The sequence below is a fragment of the Melanerpes formicivorus genome, unplaced genomic scaffold (genome assembly GCF_026170545.1).
Source record: "Melanerpes formicivorus ecotype bairdi unplaced genomic scaffold, bMelFor1.0.p_v2 SCAF_11, whole genome shotgun sequence".
Classification (NCBI taxonomy): Eukaryota; Metazoa; Chordata; class Aves; order Piciformes; family Picidae; genus Melanerpes; species Melanerpes formicivorus.
This window is the reverse complement of record NW_027142363.1, coordinates 16,343,900-16,362,851: the sequence shown is the minus strand read 5'-3', so window position 1 is coordinate 16,362,851 and position 18,952 is coordinate 16,343,900. Positions and strand designations below refer to the sequence as shown.

General features: G+C 44.9%; 2 protein-coding genes across 2 annotated transcripts in view; both read left to right on the top strand.

Moving 5' to 3' along the window:
• The first annotated feature begins 573 nt into the window (after window positions 1-573).
• On the top strand, window positions 574-17,815 carry MAEL (maelstrom spermatogenic transposon silencer). The gene is made up of 12 exons (XM_068144680.1): window positions 574-705; window positions 1,391-1,477; window positions 4,987-5,059; window positions 6,182-6,337; window positions 6,785-6,826; window positions 7,704-7,831; window positions 8,681-8,735; window positions 10,064-10,205; window positions 12,840-12,902; window positions 13,766-13,889; window positions 14,940-15,018; window positions 15,386-17,815. Exons 1-12 carry the CDS (start codon window positions 574-576, stop codon window positions 15,466-15,468), a joined length of 1,164 nt encoding a protein of 387 aa, XP_068000781.1. The 3' UTR covers window positions 15,469-17,815.
• The window catches only part of STYXL2 (serine/threonine/tyrosine interacting like 2), a 62,061-nt gene continuing 58,557 nt past the window's right edge, over window positions 15,449-18,952 (top strand). Inside the window, exon 1 of the mRNA XM_068144679.1 lies at window positions 15,449-15,526. The gene's annotated coding sequence lies outside the window, so the exon portion shown is untranslated. The remainder of the gene's footprint in view (window positions 15,527-18,952) is intronic.

The window sequence follows — 18,952 nt, the reverse complement described above, 5'->3', positions numbered from 1 at the left end:
TTTATCGAGAAGTGTAGCAATAGGACTAGGGGTAATGGTTTTAAACTGGGAGAGGGTAGCTTTAATTTAGATGTGAGGAAGGAATTGTTTATGCAAGGGTGGTGAGAGACCAGAACAGGTTGTCCAGAGAAGCCTCATCTCTCCAGATACTTGAGGTTAGGTTGTCTGGGGCTCTGAGCAGCCTGATCTAGTTGAAAACGTCCTTGCTCCCTGCAGAGGCGTTGGACTAGATGAGCTTTAAAGGTCTCTTTCAATCCAGAACATTCTATGATTCTACTGTTTTGTGAAAGCTGGGAGCCAAGTGGGGTCATGAGGCTGCAGGGCAGGCACCTTGCCCACCAGTGCCCAGCCTCACTGATGCCTGTTCTGGCCCCAGCAGCCAGGCCAAGGTCCCCGCAGCTCCCGCCTGCGGCGGCGCGGCAGGAGGCCGAGCGGCGCCGAAGTGAAGCGCTGACCTTCCCCTTGCCGCCAAAAGCCGAGGGAGGGGCGGGGCGGGGCGGGGCCGCCAGGCCAAGGGGGCCGCGCTGCAGCGTGCTGGGCCCAGGACGAGGCGTGGCGGGGCTTGTGGCCGCCATGTCAAGCCGCAGGCCGTCCCGCAGCGCTTTCTACTGCTTCGCGCGCGAGCAGCTGCCCGGGCTGCGGGGGCGCGGCGTGCCCGTGAGGCGCGTGGTGGATGCCATCCCCTACTGCTCCCAGGCGTGGGCGGTGAGGGGGACGGCCTTTCCCGCTTGCCGCCTGTCCTGTCTACGGCCTCCTGTGGGGGGAGGGGGGAGAACGGCTTCGTGTCGAGGCGGCTTAAGGGCGGAGAGAGGCGCGGGGAGGCCCGCGGAGCCGTGCTGCTGCAGCGTGCCGGGGTCATAGGTTGCATAGCAGCTCACTTGCTAGTGGGAGCCAGCACCCATCAGGTGGATCTGCGTAGTACCCCTGTACCGGCTGTATGTGGGATAGTGTCAGCGTGGCCTTTTTTGGAGGGTAAACCAGCTGGTGGCTGAGCTGCTGTGTGTTTATGGCTCGCACTGGCACCTTGAGTGGCCTAGGCTCTGCCTGAGGAGCACAAGCTAGCGACAGGGTGCTGCCCTCGGCTGGCTGCTGGGGAGTGGCTTTCGCTGCTGTGTGGTGGGTAGTGGCAGCCTTGGCTGGCAAGTGGTTTTGGTGGGACAGCACCAGGTTGCCTTTGAAGATCCTTCAAAAGCATGTGCTCACTAGGTGTTCAGAATCAAAGCTTACAGCTCTGTGAGGGAGAAAGGGACCTGGAAGTACTTCAGTCAGTGTTAGCAGTTGGTAGTTCTTGCCAAGCGTTAATAATAGCTTTTGGAAATGCACAGGTTTTTAGACAGAAGTTGGTTTGAGGTAAAAAAAACCCTTTCTTAACAATTTGCTTTCCTTCAAGTTGCTGCCTAAAGAAGAAAAGATCATATATACGGAGATGGCTCATAAGGAGAATAGAAAGAATTGTTCTCAGAAGACAGTGACAGAGGTAAATGCCAAAAGAGGAACACCCTTCAGCTAAAGAAGAGAGAGAATAGGTTGTGGTGGTGGTGTTCAGTCAGCCATGACACTATGGAAGAGGCTCAGAGGAGACCTTATTGCTGTCTACAGCTACCTGAAGGGAGGTTGTAGCCAGGTGGGGGTTGCTCTCTTCTCCCACAAAACCAACAGAAAAAGAGGACACAGTCTCAAGCTGCACCAGGGGAGGTTTAAGCTGGAAGTTAGAAAGAAGTTCTCCCCAGAAAAAGAGACTGGCCATTGGAATGTGCTGCCCAAGGAGGTGGTGGAGTCACCATCACTAGAGGTGTTTAGGAAGAGCCTGGGTGAGGCACTTGGTGCCATGGTTTAGTTGATCAGATGGTGTTGGGTGATAGGTTGGACTTGATGATCTCAAAGGTCTTTTCCAACCTGGTTAATTCTATTCTATTTTACATCCTCCAGCCTTTGGAGGTTGTGGCTGCTGTAGTAGTCAATACCATCATGAATGTTGCACAGATAATTATTTGGGTTCAAGTTGAAGGTGAGAATATATCATTTTAAACCATTACAGCTTGTTCCTTTGGGCTCTTTCAGTAAGTCATGTGTAATTCTTGTAACAACTTAGTTTCATGTTTAACAATATTTTGCTGTGACTTACCACGTTTCTGTTTTTAATTTACACTGCTGTAAATTGGTGTGACTTCTGATCATAGGCTCGTGTTGCTTTTGCTTTGTTTAATGCCCTTGATTTAGGTGATCCTTGTCTGATCACCTGAAGGCTATGTCTACACGCAGCTGATGTGGCATTCTCAAATGGCTATGTGGTGGACCAGGTCAAGGAAATAATGCAATCTTGGCACAAAAAGAGTAGTTCTGCCTTGCCATTATTTTTAGGCTGGTTTGATTATGGAAAGGATAGAATGTTGTGATGGAGGGCAGAATCCCACAGTGTTGACCTAAGCAGTTAGGTTAAGGTGAATGTGGTTGTGGGTTGTGGTCAGAAATAGTGCTACTCAGATCCCTTTTGCTATATACTGTCTTGAAAAGGAATGAGTGAGTGTAGGGTTTAGGTGTGGTTTTGTTGTGTTCGAGTGGCATTTTTGTTTTGGTTGTGTGATTTGGAGGCCTTGTGGTGGTGTGTGTGTTTTGTGGGGGTTTTGTTTCCTTGTTTTAAATTTTGTGGTTTGGTTTGGTTTTTTTCTTTTCCCTTTCTGTCTGTCTCTCCTACTTCCAGCAGTTCCCTGAAACATAATTCACTTCAGAGTTGGAATTACATGAGGTGTTAGAAAGCAGAATTTACTCCAGTGTAATAACCATGTGCAAATTTGCATGTCAAAGCAAAGATCCTGATTGAGTAATTGGATAATATTGCATTTACTTGTTCATCCCATATTACTGGGTGCTGACTATGAGCTAAAAATTACTGGTGGGGACAAATTTTAGGACTTCAAACCTTCTACATGATACTAAAGATGATGATGCAATGCTAGTAATTTGGAGTCATTAGTAAATCTGTATTAGTTAAATTAGTCACTCTGGGGTAGTAGGGAGATGTTAGGCAGTGTTTTCTGGGTTTGGAGGGCTACCTTTATGGGAAAGAGCTTTTTAAAACATGATTGTATTACTTACCAGGCTAGGAGTATATAATTGTGAGGGGTTTGGAGCACAGGCCCTATGAGGAGAGGCTGAGGGAGCTGGGGTTGCTTAGCCTGGAGAAGAGGAGGCTCAGGGGAGACCTTATTGCTCTCTACAACTACCTGAAGGGAGGTTGTAGCCAGGTGGGGGTTGGTCTCTTGTCCCAGGCACCCAGCACCAGAACAAGAGGACACAGTCTCAAGGTGTGCCAGGGGAGGTTTAGGCTGGAGGTTAGGAAGAAATTCTTCACAGAGAGAGTGTTTTGGCCACTGGAATGTGCTGCCCAGGGAGGTGGTGGAGTCACCATTCCTGGAGGTGTTTAGGAGGAAACTTGATGGGGTGCTTGGTGGATGGTTTAGTTGATTAGATGAAATTGGGTGATGGGTTGGATGTGATGATCTCAAAGGTCTCTTCCAACCTGGTTTGTTCTGTTCTAATTAATGAGGGTTTGTTTTTTATATAGAGAGGAGATATACAGGAGGTGACTACTAAGTCATAAATGGAGGCTTCTATATTTCTTCCCACAAGTGGTAGCATTTTGGGAAGCTGTGATGAGAGGAACTGCTTTACCACAATAAAAAATGGCATCCTTAGTGTCAGTATATATGTGAGATTGAGAGACCTCAGCTTGTGAATTGCTCTCTTGTGTGTAGACAACCAGAGTTATTTTGTATAGAGAAAAGGCTTAGTCATCTTTTGGAGGTGGACTAAGCTTACTTGGATGGAACTAATTCCTCATTTTATTTTAAATGGCTCAAACTGGTAATCAGTGACTTTGGCTGAGGTGGTCATCTGGAATTAATGCACCTAGATGTGCATGTTACTCCCAATTTGGGTCTTGAATGATTGAATTCTGTAAGCCTGCCAGGGTTTAATTCCTGTCCCTTAAACACTTACTGTTCATGCATGGATTTGCAGTGCTTAATGGGCATGTGTGCCCTTCTTACTTGCTCTGTGCCAGAGCAGTCTGATGACTTCCGTGAGGCTTTATCAGCTTTTTGTGAGTTTGATTCCCAGTCAAAGGCAGCTGTCATGTGCCAAACATTTTCATAAAGTTTATGGAGAAAATTTTGAAGTCAAAGTTGACAAGTACCTTGCCTGTGACAAATGGTTTGAAAATAACAAAATCATGTGTGTGTGTGTTTGCTATATCTTGTTAGTGTAGCTGTTGTTCTTCCCAGTTGTAGTAAGTCGGCCAAGGTGTTAAGATACCCACTTCTGGTTTTGTTACAAAAGAAATCTTTCATCAGAAATAGTGTGGCCAGCAGGAGCAGGGAGGTCATTCTGCCCCTGTACTCAGCACTGGTTAGGCCACACCTTGAGTCCTGTGCCCAGTTCTGGGACCCTCAGTTTAGGAAAGATGTTGAAATGCTGGAAGGTGTCCAGAGAAGGGCAACAAAGCTGGGGAGGGGTCTGGAGCACAGCCCTGTGAGGAGAGGCTGAGGGAGCTGGGGTTGTTTAGCCTGATGAAGAGGAGGCTCAGGGGAGACCTTCTTGCTCTCTCCAACTCCCTGAAGGGAGGTTGTGGCCAGGTGGGGGTTGTTCTCTTCTCCCAGGCAACCAGCCCCAGAACAAGAGGACACAGTCTCAAGCTGTACTGGGGGGGTTAGGCTGAATGTTAGGAAGAAGCTCTTCACAGAGAGAGTGATTGCCCATTGGAATGTGCTGCCCAGGGATGTGGTGGAGTCACCATCATTGGAGGTGTTCAGGAAGAGACTTGATAGGGTGCTTGTTTGCATGGTTTAGTTGATTAGGTGGTGGTGGATAGTAGGTTGGACACAATGATCTTGAAGGTCTCTTCCAACCTGGTTTATTCTAGTCTATATTGAGGGGTTGAAGGCTCTGTGTATGTATTTATTGATTAACTTTTCTTGTCTTTTCCAGCCTCATCCAGTTCCTGCCTGTCTGATCACAAAGATGGCCAGTGTTACTCCTCTTCTAGATGTGTCTGATCCTGGTAGATAAAAACCTTGTCCTTTATAGCTATTCTCAATGGTACCCATACATCTTGTTTACGTTTTGCCGTTAGCCATCTGTGTCAGATGTTTGTTTTAAACTAGTGGTCTTCTGTTGTAAAAAGGCATATTGTACTAGAGAGGGAAGTCAGTGCAGGTGTCCCTCTTCCTGTGAAATAATTCTATCCTCTTATGTTTTAGCTTGATGGGAATAGAGACAATAATAGTGTCTTTAACATTATTACAAGATCTTTAAGAGAAAGTTAATTCTTCAACTTCTCCACATAGGATTTACATGGTTATGATATCCAAGTTCAGCATAATTGTGCTGAAGGATGAGGAGTTGTATCCTTTTAAAGGAGTTGTTGGATATCAACAACTCCTTATCCTTTAAAACTCCTTGTTGGGTATCAAAGTTCAAAGTTTGTATGGTATGGATGTTAAATAAATAATGTGGCCTGTTTGGGAGAACAAAAGAGGGGATATGCACTTTGTCAGTGTTTTTGTTATATTCTGGCTTGTTTTCTTACTGAAAAAAAAACTCTTGAACTAAAGCTTTCATATCTGTACCCCTCTTCCAATGAATGTTTTAATTAGAATTGAACATATCTGTAATACTACATCATTCTGAAAAGTGATGAATGGTGGCGCTTACAAGGTAAGTCAAGTAGCAGTCAGTTAATATAAGCTGTCTGCTGTGTGGTTAAGTCTCAGCTCCAGCCTTTCACCTACAAGACTCTTGACTTGCTTTCTTATTGTTGTGGTTATGGAGAGGCAGGAGTGAGCAGCTCTTAGCCTCCTCCCTGCCAGGGGTGATGCTCCCCTGTTAGTGTCATACAAATTTTATTACATTGGTCATGGTGGCTTGGGCTGGCAAGACTGGTCTTGCCTTCTTATGGGTCTGGTGGGTTTTTTTGTCTCCTGATCTCTACACACAGTAGTATCTGTGGAAGGTGTACCAGGGCTACCTTGTAGCCTCAAAAGCAGAGAAATATCTGTGTTTTACTTGGTCATTACTCCTGTGATTATGTATGCTGAAGCTTTCACTGGGTGAGGTGAAGCAAGGTGAGGCCAGGATGGCTTGCTGTAACCTCTGGTGGCTCTTTTGTGTTTTCTCCTTTCAGCTGTGATTGCAGACATCTTCTACTTCCTGAACATTTACAGCCATGGCAAGCTGCCATCCCACTGTGAGCAACGCTTCCTTCCTTGTGAGATTGGGTGTGTCAAGTTCTCCTTACAGGATGGCATAATTGCTGATTTCCATCACTTCATAGATCCAGGTGGGTTCCATGGAAGGGAGACAAAGAGTTCAGCTTGCTTTGGGTTTATTTCTTTGACTGTAGGTAGCTGGACTTCTTGCAATATCAGAGCAATGCTGATTGTTTCTAAAGAGATGCACTTAAGTGTCAGAAGTGTGTGCAGCTTCAAAGAGGGTAGAATAAAGCCAGGAGGACCTTCAGGAGTTTGTGCTTTGTATTCCATGCCAATGAATTTTTGTCTTGATTATACCTAAATATACACTCTATGTAATACACCTTGGGTTTTTTAAATGCCTGTAACTGCAAATAACTCTTTGACAAACAGTTTGTGGCACTTGTACGGTGCCACAAGGGAAGAAGAAATGTTTCTTTCTGTACTATAGTGTGTAGTTGAGAGTTAAGGATCTGTCATTGTGGATGTTGAATGATAATTATTCTTTCTCTCCCATTTCCCCTGTGCTTCTGCAGAAGAACCACCATGTGGTTTTCGGTACCATTGCCAGGCTGCTAGTGAGTATCAGTGGAGAAAAGGAGTGGTGTGCAAAGGTGTACAGTTGTAGACTCAGCTTGTATGATGTGTATCCAAATGGTTTTTGTAAGTCTACAGTTACTCCTTCTGGTAGCTCAGATACATTTCAGAGAGAAAGGAGTGACACAGCAGGTTGTCAAAGTCACATTGTATGTGTTCCTTTTGGCCACAAAAATGTCAGAGCATTTCTGTCACTTCCCAAAGCATTTGGGGTAAATTATTTGTATTTTGTCTTCCTACATTAATTCAGTAACAACTGCAGTGTGTTCTTAAATCAGCAGCTTTGTACAGCTTTAAATGCTTTCAAGCCTATCTGTACAGTGTCCTTCTCCTGATAGCCCTTGTGTATATCTTCACCATGAAGTGTCAATTTATAATAGAGTAGTTGAAAGATACTAGTTCATATTTAAAAGTTGTAAGTTTTCTGTAGCTTGACATAGATCAACAAAGTTAAAGTATTTACACTGTTGTTGCATCTGGCCTGGCCTGCCTTGTTTCCCTTGTGGCTCTTACATAGTGTTTATAGATTGCAGTTTGTTTCTGTTAGGACACTTCCTCCCCTTGTGTATAGAGGAAACAAACCTGGCCCATGTTTCTCTATGACAAATACTTAGATAATGGCCTTTTAAAAGCTGTGTGTGTGTGTTTGCTCCCATCCCAGACCCACCAGTCTTCTGCTGAGGGAAGCAGGGGTTTGATAGCTTAATCGCAGACACTGCCTGTAGAGTAGGGGAGTGTTTGTGTGTATACAGAAAGATAAAAAGGAGAGGGAAATGTATCATTTAAGGAAACAGGATTTCTCATAACCTGATTATTTTAAGTTTGTTTTTTCCTCCCTACCAACCCTCTTTTCACTAGGTGATGCCACTCATAAGATCCCTGTATCTGGATTCCATCTTCCATGTGCTTCTTACGCAGTTGTCTTACAGGAACTTCTTGACTTTGTCCAGCCAGCCAGAGATGCTCAGCCTCAGTTTTACTGCAGGGTATGGTCAAAGCCAGAGTATGATGTTCTAAGTCAGAACCTCTAATATAACTTCCTTTGGGATGATTAAGGAGATACTTCACTCTAAAACCTAATCAGTGTGCAAGTAAGTGGGAAAAGACACTGTTTCCCAAAGTTTCACAGTTCCCATTCAAGAAGGAAAGGCCCCAGAAACTAACCTGTTGATGAAGCAGAAGCCTTCTCATTTTTAGCCTGCACTTCTGACTCTCATCTGTAGATAAACATTGCACTGATTCTCTAATGTTCTTTTGACTTAGTTTATGAGCTTTTAAGATTGATGTAAGTTGATTGTGCTGAATGATAGTCACACAATCCTGCTTTTCTAAGGGGTGTTTTTGTTGCTCTTTCCTCTTGAGAATGCTAACCATAAGTTTTTGCTCAAGTTCCATTTGCTGATGAGCAAAACCAAATATGAAGATTCAGAAGGATTTGAGCTTCGTGAGAGCTAAGTTATGTTTTGATTCCATTCAAACCTAATGTTCATTCTTAAAAAGGTGGGGGAGGGTCAAGATTTTTGGCTCAGACCATAAATACAGGGCTCTGAAGAAATACACATGAAAGAAAAATATCTCAAAATACTTAAGTGTGATACCACTGGTTTGTGTTAACCTTTAACCTGTCTGCAAGCTTTAGGCCTAAATTTCTCCTGTGGAAAGACCACATGGAATTTGGTGCCTTTTCAAGATAATTTCCAGGAAGAGTGTACACTTATTCCTGAAAACATTGAGTTTTACTTCTGGATGGGACTTTCTCAGACCTAGCCAGAAGCCCTGCAGGTGTCAGAATTGCATGCTGTACTTCAGTGTGACTGACATCTTCTTTCCTTTAGCATGATGACAGATTCCGAGTGAGCTGGTGTCTCAATCGAATGGCTAGCCTAACAGGTAGGAAATAGATTGTTCTGGGCCTATACCCCACCCCCAAGAAGGAAGGGTTATGTAATAATGGACAGCTGTATTTACCTGAAAATCTTCAGGTCTCAAAAGGTTTCATAATAGCTGATACTGATAGCCAGAAAAACTTGTGTGCTTCTCCCTCTTCCCCTGTATCAGTGACGGCAAACCAGCAGCCTGCATAGCTACTTGACTAGTGAGCACTTCTGTAGAATAACGTACGCTGTTTCTTGCTCAGCCAGTTAAAGGAGCACTAGAGTCAGTGAGATTACTGTGAAGGTGAGCATGTGGTAATGCTTGGGAAAACAAACAGCTTCTGAGGAGAAGGCCTGCAAGTGGGGGTACAAATTTACTTAGGTGGAGAAGATTATGGTAATACAGGACAACACTTTGCTAAGAAGGCAGGTTTCCTTAAAACCACTGGTGGAATAACTGCTGGGCAGTGGACAGGGACTGACTGAGAAGTGAGCTAAACAGGAATTATTCAGACTCTTCTGTTCTTCAGATGCTTGGTTAGGAACTGGCTGGAGGGCTGAGCCCAGAGAGTGGTGGTGAATGGTGTCACATCCAACTGGTGGCCAGTCAATAGTGGTGCCACTCAGGGATCAGTGCTGGGCCCCATCCTGTTTAACGTCTTTATTTATGATCTGGATGAGGGGATTGAGTCCATCATCAGTAAATTTGCAGATGACACCAAGTTGGGAGCAGGTGTTGATGTGTTAGAGGGTAGAAGGGCTCTGCAGAGGAACCTCGACTGACTGGACAGATGGACAAGTCCAAGTGCTGGGTGCTGCACTTTGGTCACAACAACCTCATGCAGTGCTAGAGGCTGGGGACAGGGTGGCTGGAATGTGTCCAGAGAAGGGCAACAAGGCTGGGGAGGGGTCTGGAGCACAAACCCTACGAGGAGAGACTGAGGGAGCTGGGGTTGCTTAGCCTGGAGAACAGGAGGCTCAGGGGAGACCTTCTTGCTGTCTATAACTACCTGAAGGGAGATTGTAGCCAGGTGGGGGTTGGTCTCTTCTCCCAGGCAACCAGCACCAGACCAAGAGGGCACAGTCTCAAGCTGTGCCGGGGAAGTTTAGGCTGGAGGTGAGGAGAAAGTTCTTCACAGAAAGAGTAATTTGCCATTGGAATGTGCTGCCCAGGGAGGTGGTGGAGTCACCACCCCTGGAGGTGTTCAAGAGGGGATTGGATGTGGCACTTAAAGCCATGGTTTAGTTAGTCATGAGGTGTTGGGTGACACGTTGGACTTGATGATCTTTGAGGTCTTTTCCAACCTTATTGATTCCATGACTTGGATTTTCTCTGGACCACAGGCGTTGTGAAACACCTGGAGCTTCTTGCTGTAGAAGACCTGGTAATAGAACTGTACCGGAAGAAACACAAAGAGGAGCCATCCAAGACGTGGGTCTATAGAGAGCTAGATGTCTTCCTGTGGGATTTCTGCAGTAACACCAGGTATCTTGGGCTCTCTGCAGAAATGTCTGATAGCCTGACACGTCTGGCACCCTACAGGTAGCTTGTATGCTGCTAGACTAGAATGCTCTGTAAGCACCAGAAATGCTTCTTGTCACAGCATGAGTACAACTGGAAATGAGGAATGCTTTCCCAAGTGAAGTGTAATGATAGATGACTTTTTAATGTTGAGTCTGAGGAGGGGGTGAAGAGTGGGAATAAAACACATTGTGGTATTTACCTAGAAATCAAAGAAATGAGAGATTCAGACTCAAAGAAATGCAATTTGGATGGGACCTGGTGGTTGTTAGAGGTCACATGCTGGGCCCCATCCTGCTCAGTATCTTTATTGATGATCTGGATGAGGGCATTGAGTCCATCATCAGTACATTTGCAGATGACACCAAGTTGGGGGCAGGTGTTGATCAGTTAGAGGGTCGGAGAGCTCTGCAGGGGGACCTTGACAGGCTGGACTGATGGGGAGTGTCCAAGGACATGAAATTGAATACATCCAAGTGCCAGGTTCTACATATTGGCCACAACAACCCCATGCAGTGCTACAGGCTGGGGTCAGAGTGGCTGGAGAGCAGCCAGGCAGAGAGGGACCTGGGAGTGTACCGGTTGAGAGTAGGCTGAACATGAGCCAGCAGTGTGGCCAAGAAGGCCATTGGCATCCTGGCCTGCATCGGGAATAGTGTGGCCAGCAGGAGCAGGGAGGTCATTGTGCCCTGTGCTCAGCACTGGTTAAGCTATGCCTCGAGTCCTGTGTCCAGTTCTGGGTCCCTCAGTTCAGGAAAGATGTTGAGTTGCTGGAAGGTGTCCAGAGAAGGGCAACAAAGCTGGGGAGGGGTCTGGAGCACAGCCCTGTGAGGAGAGGCTGAGGGAGCTGGGGTTGCTTAGCCTGGAGAAAGTTGTCTCCCCTGAGCCTCCCTATCTGAAGGGAGGTTGTAGCCAGGTGGGGCTTGGTCTCTTCTCCCAGGCAAGCAGCACCAGAATAAAAGGACACAGTGCCTGGATGAGGCACTTGGTGCCATGGTTTAATTGATTAGATGGTGTTGGGTGATAGGTTGGACTTGATGATCTCTGAGGTCTTTTCCAACCTGGTTAATTCTATTCTGCTGCTGTGAGGAGGGACAAGCTGTATTTTCCTGTGGTACAAATTGAATTCTCAGGCATAAGTGCTAAGCCAGAGCCTGTGTTTTTTCTTCTGGAATAAATATTCTTTATTACCCATCTAGACCATTTTTTACTTTGTGGGACTTTTTTCTGTGTGTGTCTTGAATGGGAAGTTTTCCTGCTTTCAGATTCCCCAATGATTGTTCCAAGAGGTGTTCATAGTATCATAGTATCAGTCAGGGCTGGAAGGGACCACAAGGATCATCTAGCTCCAACCCCCCTGCCATGGGCAGGGACACCCCACACTAGATCAGGCTGGCCAGAGCCTCATCCAGCCTGGGCTTAAACACCTCCTGGGATGGGGCCTCAACCACCTCCCTGGACAACCCATTCCAGGGCTTCACCACTCTCATGGTGAAGAACTTCCTCCTCACCTCCAGCCTGAATCTCCCCACCTCCAGCTTCATTCCATTTCCCCTAGCCCTATCACTACCTGAGAAGTCCCTCCCCAGCCTTCTTGTAGGCACCCTTCAGATACTGGAAGGCCACAATCAGGTCACTTTGGAGCCTTCTCTTCTGCAGACTGAACAGCCCCAACTCCTTCAGTCTGTCCTCATAGGAGAGGTATTGTGTAGCCTGTGGTGCTGCAGAGGAGTATTTAACAGTGACACAGCTGACATAGAAATTAACTTTCCCTCTGCTACTGTTCTAATAATAATAATTTGGTCTTAAATTTTAGTATATCTTTAAAAGTAAAGTTATTCTTGGAAGTCTGCTTATGGTATGGATTTAAGATCCATTGAGATAATGTGTCACTTTATCTTTTAATAGTCAGGCAGTTTTCCATTTCCATGAATATCTTCATAATGGAGGGAGACCTTAACAAGGGTGGAAAAATGTACTTCAAACCACGCTTCTGGAGATGAAAGTGGGGATATTTATTCTGAGAGGAACTATTTCATATTAATGGGAAGCTTCAGACTGCCTTTAAATTCCATTTATCTCTTAGGGTTCTCGTTTTCACAGAGTCAGAGAGTGTTAGGGGTTGGAAGGGACCTCAAAAGATCTTCCAGTCCAACCCCTCTGCCAGAGCAGGGTCATCTATACCAGATCACACAGCAACACATCCAGGCAGGTTTTGAGTATCTCCAGAGAGGGAGACTCCACAACCCCCTGGGCAGCCTGTTCCAGTGTTCTGTCACCCTCACAGGGAGGGGAAAAAAAATTCCTCATGTTTCCATGGAACTTCCTATGGCTCAGCCCACTGCCCCTTGTCCTGTCATTGGGCATCACTCTTACCCCACACCTCTGCATGCAGCAGGTTGCCAGTTGAGCATACCTCTTCATTCTGCATAACTGACTTAGAGCTTAGTTACTGAGCACTGGTCCTCTGTGGAATTTTCAAGGTACCATACAGTCACTGAGACAAACCTGAACATTTGTTCCTGTTCCTTCTCAGTTGTTCATGATGATTAAGGGAATGGGTGCTTTTGAAGTAAGCCAGAACTTTATTTCATGTAGGTGCAAGTGGCATGAAGAGAATGATATAGTGTGCTGTGCCTTGGCATCCTGCAAGAAGATTGCGTGAGTATCGCTGAGGAGTCTCCTCCAGCGTGATGAGCTTTTATGTTGTTGTGCTGCTTGGTTCGGGCTTTGGCTTCTCTGACTGTCTGGGGCACTGTAGCTGTAGATCCTGAGTTTTATTTACCCCCTCCACCCACAGGATGTTGTTCTATTGGCAACTTTGATTGTTGTTTTTGTGGCTTAGTAGCATGCTGCAAGTGTTAGCACTTTGGTGTAGTTTCTGTTGCAGTCAAGTCTGCCACAATGCAGTCATCCTTTCAGGACCCCCACTTACTTTTGGGTAATGGAGAGAAGTGTTAACTACATTAGAATTCATTTGTTTTCTTCAGCATTTTAGTATAGCTGTGTTTTGTGAGAAATTCTCAGTATGTCCCAGTGTGTTTCTGTTTTAGAAACCTCTGTACTGCCCTAGGCCTAATGTAGGGTTCCATAATCTTCTTGGTGTGGCAAAAGGGGAAGTCAGTACTTTGGAAACACCATTAGAAGATCTGTCAGTAGCAGCAGCACTCTGAGAGAGTTGATAATAATAAGTAGTCTTTAATTAAACTCCTGTGCAATGCTATGCCTTGCAGGAAAAAAAATGTTTCTTTTCACACTTCTAAGTGGCTGCATTTGATGATGCCAGGAGGCAGCTGTTTCAATTTCATGTGCAATTGTAGAATAGGCTGGTGATGGTGGAAGGATGCAGGGTGACTATTAGCTGCTGTGATAATGTCTCTTTGCCCTCGTCCATGCTCTGTGCATTTCAGTCTGTGGCTGCTTTTGTTTGCCTGTTGAAAAACTAAAAATGCTGTGCTTCTGTACCTGAGCATTGCAGTCCCCTTAGCCAAACTGTCCTGCGTTCTGTTGTTCCCTTGGTCAAGTTACTGCATCAGCAGATCTTTGGCTGGTGTGTATGGAGTCTCACTGACAGCAGCTCACCTGCCTTCTGATTACGATGAAAGCACGACTACCAAGATGGTGATACTGGATGCTGGGCGCTTTCAGGTCAGACTGTCTACACTGCTGTCCTGGCTTATTTCTACTTAACTAGAAAATTTAAACTTGCCATTTCAGGTTAGCAGTCCTCACTTTGCTGGTTTTTGTGACACACATTGGACAGACTGATGAAAGAGAAATAATTCGCACATCCAAGTGCTGGGTGATGCACTTGGGTCACAACAACGCCATGCAGTGCTACAGGATAGGGACAGAGTGGCTGGAGAGCAGCCAGGCAGAAAGGGACCAGGGGGACTAGTTGATAGTAGGCTGAACATGAGCCAGCAGTGTGTCCAGGTGGCCAAGAAGTCCAATGGCATCCTGGCCTGTGTCAGGAACAGTGTGGCCAGCAGGAGGAGGGAAATCATTCTGCCCTGTGCCCAGCACTGGTTAGGCCACACCTTGAGTCCTGTGTCCAGTTCTGGGCTTCTCTATTTAAGAAGGACATTGAGACACTTGAATGTGTCCAGAGAAGGGCGACGAGGCTGGGGAGGGGTCTGGAGCACAGCCTTGTGAGGAGAGGCTGAGGGAGCTGTGGTGGTTTAGCCTGCAGAAGAGGAGTTTCAGGGGAGACCCTCTTGTTCTCTCCAACTCCCTGAAGGGAGGTTGTAGCCAGGTGAGGGTTGGTCTCTTCTCCCAGGCACCCAGCACCAGAAGAAGAGGACACAGTCTCAAGCTGTGCCAGGGGAAGTTTAGGCTGGAGGTGAGGAGAAAGTTCTTCACAGAATAATTTGTCATTGGAATGTGCTGCCCAGGGAGGTGGTGGAGTCACCATCCCTGGAGGTGTTCAAAAGAAGGGACTGGATGTGACACTTGGAGCCATGGTTTAGTTAGTCATGAGGTGTTGGGTGACAGATTGGACTTGAAGATCTCTGAGGTCTTTTCCAACCTTACTGATTCTAGATTCAATTCTATGATAATTGCAGGTTGGGTCATTTCTCATTTTCTCATTATTTTATTAATTTATTTATTGTTCTTTTAACTGTAGGTTTTGTGGTTAGTTGTGTAATTGCATTTTAAAAGCCAAGTCTTACCTTGAGTATTTGTTTCTTCATGCAGAAAATGAAGGCTGAGCGTTCTGAATGTGACAGACACCTTGCTTTGCTGAGTCAGAATCAAGAGCTCACTGTTCCTAATGGTGAGTTTGACACTTTCACATTTATAAGGGGAAAGAGGTATTTAAACTTAATCCAGTTGCTGCTTTTTCAGATTGCTGGGCTTAGATGTTGCCTCCCATTAGTACAAAGCTTAAACAGAGGAGAAAGTTCTTCACAGAGAGAGTAATTGGCCATTGGAATGTGCTGCCCAGGGAGGTGGTGGAGTCACCATCCCTGGAGGTGTTCAAGAGGGGATTGTACATGGCAGTTGAAGCCATGGTTTATTTAGTCATGAGGTGTTGGGTGATAGGTTGGACCTGATGATCTCTGAGGTCTTTTCCAACCTTACTGATTCTATTTTGCACAACCTTTAAAGACTGATGTGATTTGCAAACTGTTTCATCTCAGGTGATTCTCCACGTGGTGTAAAGAGTTATCTTTATGGCGCAAGTGGCGTGCGAGGAAGAGGAATTACTCGACTGGAGACATAGTGCCTCTGATCTGTCTGGCTGTTTCAGGAACTGAATTCTTTTTACATCCAGGATATCTGTGAGTTCTAACTTTCCTTGTTTCCACAAGAGAACCAGCAGTTTCTCCAGACTACAGCTCTTCATCTTGGTTGCAACCCTTGACAGTTCAAATTCTTGTTAGAATTATACAATTATTGATGACGGTATCTAAAGAAGATTAGTTTCTTGTTTATTATCTGTTAAGAAGACATTTTGAAGGGACCTGACAGTTACAACTTTTCCTCCAAAGTGCATGCTGTGTTAGTTCTGTCTCTTAATGGGTGGAATGCAAATTCAAGAGTGATTAATCCAACAGATATTGACTAAAAGAATTTTTAGTGGCAAATTTGATGTTCTTCAGTAAGCTGCTCCTCCTCTTCTGCATGTAGAAGATTGAATTTCACTGGATAAGTAATTCCTCCCTAAAGAATGTTGGGGATAGCATTGAAGGCATGGAGGACAGCTCAAGGGAAATCAGAGGTGCAATGATCTTGCAGGTTTGCTATCATCTTGTTAGTTCTAGCCATAAGCAGTTTGTGTGCTCATTCAAGGTGAAGGTGCAGACTTTGAATGTCATGGAGGAAATATCATGGCAGATTTACCCCTCTGTTGGTGCTCTTTTAGAGGCATAGACTTTGTACATCAGGAACTACTGCAAAGTAGGTTGGATTTGTTTGGTTTTTCCCCCCCTTTGCTCAGTTTCCTGTGTAGAAAATGCATGTGCCTCAACCCTAGAGGCTGAAGAGGAGTGTAGATGTTATGCTTTGGTTGGTGGTTGGTTTTGTGGGGTTTTTGGTTTGTCTCTTTTAAAGGAATATCAAATTCAAGCTGATACATTGATCAGCAGATAAAATTTCAGGTTTAGTTGGGCTGAGTAGATACCACTCAGTTTTTTGAAGGCCCATACAAATTGGGAGACTGCTATATTTCTAGGAAGTTAAGTGTTTTATGGAGGTGCAAATCTTGGAGTGCTCTCCAAAAAGCTGTCTCTTGCCCCAGCCTCATCCTTAGTCTGTGTGGCTTTAAGCAACTTACTCTCAGAATGTGAGCTTATTTTTTTGAGTTGTTTCTACATCTTGTTCTAACACAGTTCCAGTTCCAGAGTCCTATTCCTGTAGCAAAAAGCTGTGAGAAGATTGATTATTTCATTCCTTGTAGGAATTGGAACTTGGACAGTTCATTCTTTTGCATAGTAGGGAGAAAAAATAACCCAAAACTCAGCCCAAGTAAAAGGTCAGTACATCTATGAATAAACCTGAGCATGCTGATCAGTATGGCAAAAAGGCCCATTGCTGGCTTAGTTGGAAACCTGTTGCTGTAAGGCCAGCTGAGGCCCTTTCCCCAGTATTACAGGATCAGTGAACCATTTTGATGCTTCTTACCTAATGGTTTGCTTATATCCCTGAATTTTCTTGAATTACCCTGTACTTCTTTCCTTTGAGGCTGTTGTTCTACCTGTTAAATTACACCAGCTAAGGGATGATAAACACAAAAGGCATTTTTACCATTTTACATCATTTACCAATGGTCTGTCTGAGAATGTAACAGTGAGAGTGTCTGTTCAGTAGTGAAGGCTTCCCTGCACTGGAATAGACTTGTTTAAGTTTCTTGTCCCTGTAGCAATGGCTGTCACTTACTTCAAAACATACAGAACTGTAATCTTGGAGTTATTTTCAGATGTCTGTGTTGACACAGAAGTTTCATGTTTCAGCTTTTAGGAAGAAGAGCATTCATTGTTATTAAAATACTATATTCAGTATCAGTTTAAGTACACAAACCTAAGAGTATTTGTTGCCACATCTAAGGTGTTGCCTGTCTTCAAGACTGAGATAAAGAATTCAAGCAGAAATGGAGAAATACAAAGTTAGGATTCCATGGCATGCCTGTACATTATCACTTGTAACAATATAGTACATAAGCTGGAGACGACCCAGTTACAGGCAGCAGTAGCTGTCTGATTGTGATAACCAGCAACCTGTGCTGTTCTTTGGAGTGAGAACTGTAACAATCTGTATAATGTAAAGGAATCTACTCACTTGATGTAGCCCATTTGATGCTATTATTTTGCATATGTTGAGGGGGATTCCCAGCAGCTGTGGGATGATAGAAAATCCTTCCATTTTGGAGCTCCACCTCTGTGGCCATTTTGCACTTGGAAACTTTGTTTGATTTTCTGGAAAATAAATTCTGCTCAATAGCACAATGCAGTAATGCTTCTTTCATTTGATGGAAAGGTGAAGGGAAGATTCACAACCTAAGGATACCTCTGAGGTGACAGGAGTACTACTGGTAAGGAACAAACTGCATCAAAATCAGAACAAAATTCTCCCTGCTTCTATGAGAGAGTTCTCAAGGGGTTGCCACTCTGCTCTAAAGGTTTGGCTAGGAGGGCAGTTGTCTGCATGTCATGAAAACGCCATGGACAGTGGTGGCAACTTTGGTCTAATCTACGACCTCAGTATGTTAACCTGTAATCACATTCTCCTACATTCTGGTCAGAGTATATAACTGACACTGACAAATGAGGCTGTTCTAGTGCATTTTTGGCTTGTCCACTTTCTCATTCCAATAAACCACAGAAACCAGACATGCTGAAGTTCCTGTTTGACCACTCTCTCTGCTTCTGCTAAGAATATTGTTAATAGTACCTTGTATTTTGACCTAGCAGAAATCTTCTCTTAAATACATACTGCAGATAGAGCAATACCTGGCTTCATCTTCTGTGGTGGCTTTAGGCTATGCCTTTCAAATTCAGTTACAGATTTTGAGCAGAAAGGTAGAGAAGTATAAACAAGTCAGTATTGGGTGTAAAAAGGAAAAGGAAAGATGATTCTAAATAAATTCATTGGGTAAATATCTGGAATAAGGAGCTGTACCATAACAATTCTGCCCTTTTCTCTTCTGGTCTCAGCTGGTTTTGCTTTGCTGAGGAGAGATAATCTGTGTGCTTTGCCTAGCCTTGGCTAAGTCTAACCTGCTGCTTCTCTCTCTGCTCCTTTCTCTCTTGGGATAGGGTGGGGGGGGTGGCAGTGGAATGGCTTCCCTGCTCTCTGACCAGGGGGCTCCTTGTGCTGTTTATTAACTGTAAACCTCTGTATAATATTGTAACTCCTGTCTATTTTGTACATATTCATTGCCTTCCATTGTAGAGTGTAGATTGTGCTTGTAAATACAGCTTCATTTGCTTCTGAGTTAGTCTGGCAAAGTTAATGTTGGGGGGAAACCTCAACCCACCCCAGTCTAATTTGAAATCAGTTTTGGCAGGCTGACTTTACCAGTAAAGATCAGGGCAAAGAAGTCATTCAGTCCTTCAGCCACCTTGTCCTTTATGACTCCCCATTTGCATTCATATGCACCCACAGAAGCCCTTCTGTCCTTCACCAGATTTAGCTTTGGGTGGGCTTTGGCTTTCCTAACCCCACACCTACATACTCAGACAGCATCTCTGTATTTCTCTCAGCTCACT

Excerpts from the sequence above, each read along its gene's own strand:
- MAEL (XM_068144680.1), top strand. The coding sequence starts at position 574 with ATGTCAAGCCGCAGGCCGTCCCGCAGCGCTTTCTACTGCTTCGCGCGC. Across the intron at positions 10,206-12,839 it reads GATTTCTGCAGTAACACCAG|GTGCAAGTGGCATGAAGAGA; the intron begins GTATCTTGGGCT and ends TATTTCATGTAG. Across the intron at positions 15,019-15,385 it reads AGAGCTCACTGTTCCTAATG|GTGATTCTCCACGTGGTGTA; the intron begins GTGAGTTTGACA and ends GTTTCATCTCAG.